At 38.1% G+C, this 10,208-nt stretch overlaps 2 protein-coding genes across 6 annotated transcripts in view; one reads left to right on the forward strand and one right to left on the reverse strand.

The window, feature by feature from the left end:
- LOC114155515 (septin-7-like) overlaps positions 1-2,021 on the forward strand; it is a 45,612-nt gene extending 43,591 nt beyond the window's left edge. For all 5 annotated transcript variants that reach the window (XM_028035437.1, XM_028035444.1, XM_028035452.1 and 2 more), the window contains one exon: positions 210-2,021. In XM_028035437.1, coding sequence (XP_027891238.1) covers positions 210-249 — 40 coding nt within the window. In that variant the 3' untranslated portion in view covers positions 250-2,021. The remainder of the gene's footprint in view (positions 1-209) is intronic.
- A 540-nt stretch (positions 2,022-2,561) lies between these two features.
- Positions 2,562-5,095, reverse strand: LOC114155539 (C-C motif chemokine 3-like). Its single transcript, XM_028035481.1, has 3 exons — positions 4,964-5,095; positions 2,955-3,078; positions 2,562-2,880 (listed from the first exon to the last, which is right to left on the reverse strand). Exons 1-3 carry the CDS (start codon positions 5,025-5,027, stop codon positions 2,769-2,771), a joined length of 300 nt encoding a protein of 99 aa, XP_027891282.1. The 5' UTR covers positions 5,028-5,095; the 3' UTR covers positions 2,562-2,768.
- Positions 5,096-10,208: the final 5,113 nt, after the last annotated feature.

The raw sequence follows: 10,208 nt of genomic DNA on the forward strand, positions 1-10,208 counted from the left end.
TATTTCAACATGAATTTTATTGTCCTGCTTATTTACAAATACCGCTTATAGGCATTAAAAGAATATTCTACACAAATTTTTAATGTAATTCTTCATAAATTGTGCTTTTTTTCCCTTCTAAAAGTCTTTCATTACTTAAAATATTCACATCTCTAGGTATAAATGTATTATTTTCTGTTTGTAACATAATTTAATTATTTCTCTCTCAGGACAATGGAGAAAAACAAGAAGAAAGGAAAAATCTTTTAAAGCCCAAGTCGACCTCCCAGTTTGGTTTCAAACTCTTCTTCCTCTCCATCTCCTCTGAAGTCTTCGTGTCATGTGGGCCTGAGACCGCACACTCAGTCAGAAATCAGCTTCAACCTCCTCATATCACACGACACACAAGCAGACTCGTCTCTGCGGCGCATCTGGATCTCATGAGGAATGCATGTTTGTGCTTTTCTATTTTCCTGTATTTCTAGACAAAGAGGGGACTTCCTCGGAGTTGACACGTGGCAGGGACCATGCATAGCCATTTGTAAACATGTAGTTGTTCATAGGTTTGCAGATAACCGAATGGTTTCTTTTAACTGTTATGAATTTGACACCTTAAACCATCGCTGAGCGACTTGCAGCAAGGTCGGATAGATGTAGCTCAGAGAAATGCTCCATCAGGACGTGCTTCCTCCAGCTGCAGACAGACTAGTTAGCCAAGATGTTTAACCTTCAGCTGCTGTCGGCTATTGCAACATCTCCATCTGACTCAGGATTTTACTTCTTTCAAAGAAAAGAGTAACTAAAACTAGGAAAATATGATTCTATAACAGTATCTGAGATTTAAAACGTATGTTGGCAAAAGATTCCCCCCAAATAACCATTCTTGTTTTTTCTTGTTGAAAATGTTTTCTGTTAACAGACACAAAGATAATAATGTTCTCGTATTTAGCATTTTTGTCCAGTTAACCAGTTTAAATCAAAATGTTTTTCTTTTTATATGATGAATTTCACATTTTTAAATCCATAAATTTAAGGATTGCATGCTTGTATACATTTTTTTCCCATAATAAAACAGCATGATGAATTTCTGCTATGTTTTTCTCAACACATTTCAAATTAAAACCAGTTTCTATAGATAATCAGGTGTGAAGTTGTGGCTTCTGGCAGGTTGAGGTGTTCAGACATGATTCACTGTGCGGTGGCAGATCTGTGTTATTTTATCAAATACTCAATAATGTAGAGATTTTCGTTCACCTGAAACAAAACATAGACGGGCGCATTCTGCTCGCATATATTTTTACTTCCATCTGTTTAAGACTTTATGCAAAAGCCAAATTGGTGTGAAATCTCTCCTTGTCGCAGTAAATGGAAATGTTTTTACTATCGTGGTGTATGTGTGTGGCGGTTGTTGTCATAGACCTTAAACCTTCATCTCTGGATTTTGGCCAAATTACAGAATTCATCTTTATGACCATTTAAAGAAACTTGCCCAATGAATCAAAGTCTTTTTTTTTTCTTCTTCTTTTTTTTTTTTCAAATAAAAAACACACTTTTTGAATTAAACAATAAAGTTCATATGATTAAAATCCAGTATTTTCCTCAGAGTTGTAATGTTTTATTTTCATATGGTTAAAAAAATACTCTATGTACAGTTGAATATAAAGTCTTTGATTTTGTGTTGAGTCTATCAATAAAGGGACAAACCTGCAGCACATAAAGCATCAACTATATGCATCTGTCGGCATACATGACGCTCCTCTGTTTTTCTTCCATTTCATTCTTTTTTGTTTTGCATTGCATCTTAATAAACCATATGCAAACACCCATCTATACATCTGTCCCCTTAAAGACCTTTTTCATTATTTTTGCATCAAATCTGAGATCATAAGGAACTTCAACGACTGACCCAAATGCATCAGTTTAGCTGTATTTTTTTTATTTGTAATATTTTCTTTTTATATATAAATACTGTTTCTTCTCTTTATCATGTGTTCTATCTCTTAACTGTACATGGTTAATATTAAAGTTATGCTTTAACAACATCTGCTTCTGGGTTTTTCTCTGTAAACACCTGAATTTTAGTCATTTCCAACTTTTTATTGCAATTTCTGTGAGGTAAAGTTTTGTGGGGTTTTTTCTGGAAAAGATGAACAAATTATTGTAAACATTTAGTTTTGAATTTTCCCAAACTACTTGTCCACATGTGCATTTCTGTAAAAAAGAATATCAACTCATTGTATTCCAGTAATTTACTTTAAAAAGTGAATAGGACTGAGGAAAACATACATTTAATAATTTTTGTTTGCAAAGAATTTTTTTAAATCAGCTTTCTAAAGTCATTACATATCTACCAAATCAAGATTATTGCAGAGGTTCATGCAATAATGCAAAATTGGAAATTTTGTAATTTGCCATTTATTTTATGCTCCTACAAAACAGATTTATTTTATTATTCAATATATTTTGTAAAGCACTCTGTGGTTTCTGACCCATAAAAATGCTATATAAATAAAATTTCCTTGCTTCCTCACTAAATTCATAACATTTCACTGTTCTGCAATTTATTAATGAATCAAGTCTCATTCTTGTGAAATAAAACTTTAATAGTAAAGTATCAGAAGTAGCACTGTAATATATATTTATGTGTAAGCTGCATACAAAGTAAAATAATACATGATTAGGATATATGGAAGATTACAATCAGAATCTGTCAGCTGTTTTGTTTCCTCGGTGATGAACAAAGTTTTGAACCTTGCTGTGACACTGCAGAGAGACGTTCTTCATGCCGTTTAGACGGGAAGGGAAGCGGACGTGGCAACTTGCTTCGGGGTTTTCAGGAAAGCTTTAATGGCCCATTTCTGATTCATGTCCACACAGTAGTCTCCTCGTGGAGTGTTGATCCTGTAGAGGGATAAATCTGCTTTACTCAAAAGCTCTTTGCATAAACCTGGATTATCAGTGAGGCAAAAACTTACACAAATCCTCGTTTGGAGCAGTTCTCGTGAGTTTTGGCAATGGACCGAATCTCACCGACCGGAATCCTGCCTGTGAAGAAGTGAAAGCAGCACTTCCCGGGCTTCAAGGCATTTGGTCCCTGAGCTGGAAAGAGAATTTAAAAATGTGTTTACAAGGATAAATAAATCGTGACCTCCTGTAACCGCATTTTTATCATTTATGCCATGAGTAAAACATGTCCTCAAGTCAGAATCAAGTCAGATGCAAACATTTACTCACTAAAACTCTTAAAACCAACATTTTGACACAATGGGCTGGAAACGGAGACCGTTCTCAGGTTGTAATTTTTAATCTAAAATATTTTTTTTAGAAAACTGCATTAACTTTTGAACTCTTGATAAGAACATATATTCCTACATGCCATTTGCGACTTTTCTAGATTGTAAAAGAGGACGTTTTGAAAATGTTTGAAGATGTAGGTCTCCTGTGAAATTTGTTTTTCGGTATTTGTGTCCGGATCTTCCTCTGAACAGGTATTACAACCGTGAACGTTTGGGAAGCTTTCTGTTTCCTCAACAATACTTCTTGGTTTTGGCTCTGCATGTTTGATTTTAGCAACAAACCCCCGTTAAACTTTATTGTTGCCCAACGGTTGGCTATTTGATGCTGGTTCACTTGGAGTGAATCAGTCATTTTAAGAACATTCCTTATTCAGCATAGGGGGGGGAATTACATCTTCAAAGATTTGACGAATGCAAAATAGGGTTGCACTGATTGCAGTTTCCAATTACAGATCTATAACCTGACCTGCCAATTCCGATTTTGACCGATACAGAGGATTTTGTCAGAAATGTCGCTAAATATAGCAAGAAAGTCGCTGAGTTGGCAACAGTGGGGTGAATATCGTTAACTACAAAAGTGCAGACTTGACCTGGTGGATGGGTGTGTACTAAACCTCTCTCACGGCAAAGTAAAACTTTTGCCGGGGTAGATAAGACCGGCTTCACATGGAAGTATCGACCGATCACTGATTTCACAAAATTAAGGAAACTGACTGATTTATCGGCTGGCCGATTTAATGTGCACCCCAGATTCAAATTGATCATGGTATAAAAATAGGACATAACAAGAGAGCCGTGATTCAACAGCCACTATGCTTCGGTTAGTGTAATTCCACTGGAATACAGTGTTGTATCGCTTGGCCCAAAACAAAGAATCTTGCTTTAATCACTTGAGAAATGTTGTCATCTTGCCTCAGGTCAACGTGTTCTCCAGGCCATATAATCTTTTGCAACAGTAAAACTTACATTTGATGTTTCTTAGCAATTTCTTGGCTTCATCTAGTTGCTTCAGCATCATCCAAAGCTCATCGTTCTCTTTTTTTTTGTTCCATTTTAAAGCGTTTGAGATCATTTTCAGCTGTGCAATCAGTTCATTTCTTCACTTCTGTATATACTTCCTCCTCTCCAAACCAACTTCTTAATCAAAGTATTCTGCTTCTCTGATGTGACCCTTTCTACTTAGATTCTTAGAGAGCAATGCACTTTGACCAGCACTGATATCAAAGTGATATCAAGCACTGGGATTACTCAGAACAGTGATCCAAAGAGCCCAAGTAACTCCAGCTATTAATGACTCAAAATGAAGATTTTGGAGTGGCCTAGTCAAAGTCTGGAGTTATAATATAGGTTCTTGGCACTCAAAAATAATTCACTGTGATTTTAAAACAAATCTGCAGGTGAGATGGCGCCACACGTCCTCTGCAGCATAGACATACTAATAAATTTACAAAGGATTATAAGTAGAGACGCAGGTAATTGGCAATTACATTTTCACATATGACCAGATTGGCTTGTATAGTATTTCTCCGTAAATTTAACCATCCTTTGAAATGTGCATTTTGTCTATGCTCTGGTTATCTTTCACACTAAAATTATTTTTGAATCAATAAAAAAACTAAAACAGCAGAAACCGGTGAGCGTTTGCTGGCTGTTGTGTGTGTCGGGGTGCAGAGGGGAGCCAGACTTACGCATTGCATTGCAGCAGTAGACGGCGCACAGCAGCAGCAGCAGTCCCACGGTGAGAGTCTTCATGTTTGCTTCTCTTCAAAGGTGGCGGCACGTTTGAAATGATCTATCCTCGAAACCTCGACCTATATTAGCTTGATTGAGCTCAGATCTGCATATTCATGAGCTGAAGGGAACTTTTTTTGGAATTCACCCGCCGTCGATGAACTTTGCTTCGAAATCAGGCCAAAGGAAGTCGGGGGGTTTGGTGGTGACCCTTTTCCTGGGTACCCAATGTACGCAGCATTTCCATGTGCTGTGGAGTTACATAATGTTTTTTCCTGATTGTTTCCACCGTGTAAATCCTTTGAGCACACTAGAATGAACAGCGGAGTCCGTTTTTCACAAAGTGAGCCCGGCCTTTTTCAGCGAAAGCGTTTTAAGGCCGTCAGTTCATCCCGCAGCACCCTACAATTTAACAACTTTAGTACCATTAATGGTACTGAGAGATAAAGCAATGTGTTTTATCTTATGGTCTTAAGAATTCTTCTCTCCCGTAATGTTGCTTCATTCAGTCGACTGAGATTTGCAAACATTCTCTCCACCTCTGGTTTTCGATTAGGTTGAGACTTTGACAGGGCCGCTCCAGTACCTTAACTGGTATTTTTTTCATGTTTGCTCCTGTCTGGGTTTATGTTTCTATTGATGATCCGTTTTGAGCCAAGCTTCAGTTGACGAATAGTTTTACATTTGACTCCAGGAGGCTCATCACGCGGAGTTCATGTTCAATGACTTCAAGAAGCCCAGGTCAAATAAAACCCCACATCATCACCCCTCCAACACCCTGCTTGACTGTTGCTGTGATCTTGAGCTCGTCTATTTAAACAACATTGTTCCAGTAGTTTTGTTCTTCATTCAGGTTCATTTTGGCCAACTATATTCATGCTGCCTTGTTCATTTTGGAAAGAAGAAGTCTATCCTAGAAACCAACAGGAGCCAATTTGGACATTAATTGTGCGTGGACAGCGTGAAAAGTGTCACATGATATTTATTTATTGCTGTTTCATGTCTAATTAATGACCTTGTTAGACATCTGCTGGCCTTTATTGAGCAGAATGTGATGCTTTGTTGACACCAGACATAAAGCAGTTTTCAGCAGAAGCCATTTCAAATTGATTCTATGACATGCATCGGTTTTTTTATAGTTTCATATTTTCTTTTATCTGTTTATTTTTCTGTGTTGTATTTGTTGCTGCTTTTTGGTGAGGACTCCCCTGAAAAAGAGGTTTTTAATCTTAAAGGGGGGAGGGAGTTATCCTGGGGGAAGAAAAGACAGCAGTTTGCTCACTGATTGTGTATTTACTTTTGGTTGCTGCTCGAGATTTAAAAGAAGAATTTGAGACACAGATTTCAGTTTTCAGACTCTAATATTAGAATGAATTTTAATTGAAAGAAATTAGACTCAACGAGTTTCCTGTTAGTTTTACTGGAGTTGAACATGACTGAGATAAATTGTCACTGAATTTAAAGTATACTTATATATTACATTTTTGTTTGGTTTGAAATGTAATTTTGATGGATCCATACAGTCTGTGCCTCAAAGTGGAAGAGTCTTGGTTTCTAGTTTATTAATGATGAAAATGGAGCAGAGTCAGTTCTGCAGCAGTGTTGTTTTGATGAAGAAGGAGCTGAGTGAAGAAATTAAGTTTTCAATTTAACGACTCTTATCTTGAGATGTGGATCGTGACTCAAATGAGCTTCGGCTCTTTGACTTAGAGTTTAGAGATTTGAGTCAGGCACTACAGGTGCTGAAAAGGCTCAGTGGAGCTGGTTTGACACCTGACCAAAAGGGTCCCTGGTCACCCGGATCCTGGAGGGATTTCTGTTATATCCCACTGGGAGACTCCTGAACAGACCCAGAACTCGTTGGAGGGACGACACATCCATGTGAACACGGATCCCCCACAAGAAGCTGGACATTCCTGCTGGTGACAGGAGTTTAATCCGTGACTTGATCTCAGAAAAGTGGAAAACACAGATAGATGGTGGAAATTATTCCTTTAAGCATAAAAATGATTAGTTGTAAAGAAGATAATAGTGCCAACAGTGTAACAGTGTGTGCATCATGTTTCTTTCCATTCTTTTCAGTTCAGAAATACTTTATTAAGCAAAGGGGAAATTGCACTTTTTCTGAAACTCAATGTATCTGAGTTTCTTTAAAGATATTGTGGATGCTGATGGCTGTGGGCACAAAGAATCTCCTGTACCTGTCAGTAAAGCAGCGGCTCTGACGACACCTCTGATTGAAGATTATCTATCGTGTTGTTACAGTCTCGTGAAAGAGATGCTCAGTACACAGCATAATATACAGTGTAGAACGTTGTGGTACCCCATAAGTTACTCTGGTATTTGTCAGTCACACATCATTTGAAAATGAAATCCTCCAGATGATTTTCTTCAGATATGTCCTGATTATATCCTGATGACGTGGTCAAAAGAAAAACTAACATTCAACAGAAACAGCAGTGAAGCTGGATTATAAATAACACACAGCATACCATCTCTACAACTAAATAATCAACATATGGTGGGAGTGGGTCCTGGTGTTTTTCTGTCTTGTGTAATAAGTTGCGCTTTGCTTCACTTTGGCATTAAGGCTCTGACAACATCTAAAATCCAAGACAGTGGGAAAGTACCGATGCTCTGAATACAATCTTTGACCCCAGCTATACCTTCATTTACATATCAGTCTCTCCATGTACCTTTCTGTTTATATAAACTTAAATTTAATTTAAGATGTGGAATATGGATTATGTTCATGAAATCACATTATGTTTTATTAAAGTTAAATTAAAACATTTTCTGATTTGTTGAAGTTAAATAAAACGTAACTTTGGTTTCACAACCTGCTCTCGTCTTATCTCAACATCTACAATATTACTCAACAAAAGAAGTCAAATCAAATTTTTTCTTTGACCTAGATTCACCCACCTCTTGTTCTGAAAGTGGGCAGCCGATGTGATTTTTGGTGAAGATAAGGCCTGCAGGCTGCATCAGAGCGCAGCAGTTTCTTGCGATGCTATCGGAACAAACCATGGCTTTTCTGATGTTGATCTCTTTAAGTGGGACAAGGTCAAATGTTAAGATCCATTTTCTGCAGCGAGCGCAGTGCAGGGAAACCTCACTGATTTTTATCTCAATATGGAAACAGTTGCGGTGTGTTTATGCAGAATAACGCTGCAGATCTCTTGTTCATCTCTGAGAGAACAAAACGTTTTCAGGTGTATTGACACTCTAAAATCCCCAGTATCTCAATAAAGATCTTGCATCATAAAACAAGAGATAAAAAGTTTATGTTAACATCGTTTGACCATTAACTCTTTACAGTTTATACATGGTTTCAAAATGACATTACAAAACTGTTAAAACACTTCAGAATATGTTCAAAAACAGATGTTTTTGTTGTTTTTTTTACTAAAAAAGTCCAACGTGTTTTTAAGCTGCAGGTAATTTTTTGTAAAGATTTGGTTTTTTACATAAATGTTAAAATTTTCACTGCATCCTGATAGTATATCATGAGACAGATGTTCTGTGAAAATCCTGATGTTCTGCCTCCATCCAGTGGTTTTACAGACATTTGCAGAAATGCAACGCTCCCTGTCAGAAACAACCAATCAGAGCCAAGAGTAGGGCTTTAGCGCTTGTCAATCTGTTTCAGACCTGCCATTAACCAGCCATCCAGTTCAAATACTCTCTGGTTTTGTTGTGATCTGCTGGACTTTCAGAATATTTTGATGATTTTGGTTTCTTTATCTTTTGGTGGATTGCTGTGTTTTGTGTTTTTAGTTAATCTTTTATATCAGAGCTTCACTTTACTGGTCTTTTGACCATTTTTTCCTAATTTGTTAATGTACCGTCCACTAATCAGACTCTCCTGTTTAAATACTCCTTGCTTTAGTTACTCCATGTCAGCTGCTCTGCTGTCCATACTGCTGTTAATGCTGTTTTCTGGACCAATTGGTACCGGGCCGCACAAGAAATAATGAAATATTTCCGTTTTATGTATTATTTGAGTCTGGAGGATCTCTTATTTTGAAAACCCTTTAACCGGATTCTCTCTGTTACGTCTTCCGCGCCAATATTGAGCCCACAAGCAGCAAAATGAGTAAGAAACAGATCAGACTTTAGAAAGTTTCTTTGGGAAAGGAAAAGGCCCAGAGAAGAGACAGAATGGATTTATCCCGGTAGGTGATTCCCACATTCCAAGCCCGCTCTGCATGATATGGTGACCGGTTCACTAATGAGGCAATGAAGCTTCAAACTGCTTCGCCATGTAGAGTCAAAGCTCGCTGTGAATAAGCTACACTTCTGGTGTCATCGTCTCTCATCACTCCCTGATGGGACCGTCTCGTTGCAGAGAAACAAGCTCAGGGCTCCCATTGATTTATCGTTATCATGAGTTAAAATGTTCATGAAAGTAAAATGTTCGTTTTTGTGGCGCATCTGTATTTTATTTTGAAGGGATATGTCGACGTTACCATAGCGACCAGAATCAGAGAGCGTTAGAGCAGTGGTAGAGAGGAGTAGAGCTTGTGAGTCTTAAGTCTGATTCACACGGCACGATTTAAGGATTGTTGGCCGGTTTGTGTGTCCAGCCACACGGCAGGAGCAACACACCACAACACGAACCGATTCCACTCAGGAACATCCCGATTCCAGAAGAAGATCCAGTAAAACCACCAACATACTTGAATTTAGAATAAACAAACACGGATGACGATGTAGAAGCAGTAGTGATAGTTTGTGGACTCATTTTAAGCGACAAAAGACGAAACAAAAAGAAAAGGCGTTTGATAAAAGACGGAGGGAGCAGCCGCTCTGTTTGCTGCGCAGTGATTTTTAGGCGAGTTATGTTTTTTCGTAGTTTACAGTTTTAACTGAATAAGCATCCATGTTTATTAAGCACACGATAGTTTCCACATATCATCTCCGATGTCCAACGGTCTCTCGGTTGCGTCACGTCAACTGTTTGGGATTCTACTCCGTGCTTACGTCACCGCGTTTTCTGATTGGCTACCTGTCACATTCACCATTCAACATGTTGCGTTCTCGCTCCCAGTCAGGGTCAGGGAAAACCCCACACGCTGCCATAACGGGGCCAAGACAATCCAACATGTTGAAAATGCCCGATTTTAGACGTGAGCGGCCCCGACGATCTACTGAACAGATAACTTCAGGATGATCGGTTACGATCATCGCCACCGAGTT

The sequence above is a fragment of the Xiphophorus couchianus genome, chromosome 2 (assembly GCF_001444195.1).
Source record: "Xiphophorus couchianus chromosome 2, X_couchianus-1.0, whole genome shotgun sequence".
NCBI lineage: Eukaryota > Metazoa > Chordata > Actinopteri > Cyprinodontiformes > Poeciliidae > Xiphophorus > Xiphophorus couchianus.

Excerpts from the sequence above, each read along its gene's own strand:
- LOC114155539 (XM_028035481.1), bottom strand. The coding sequence starts at position 5,027 with ATGAAGACTCTCACCGTGGGACTGCTGCTGCTGCTGTGCGCCGTCTAC. Across the intron at positions 3,079-4,963 it reads CTACTGCTGCAATGCAATGC|CTCAGGGACCAAATGCCTTG; the intron begins GTAAGTCTGGCT and ends TTCTCTTTCCAG. Across the intron at positions 2,881-2,954 it reads TGCTCCAAACGAGGATTTGT|GATCAACACTCCACGAGGAG; the intron begins GTAAGTTTTTGC and ends ATCCCTCTACAG.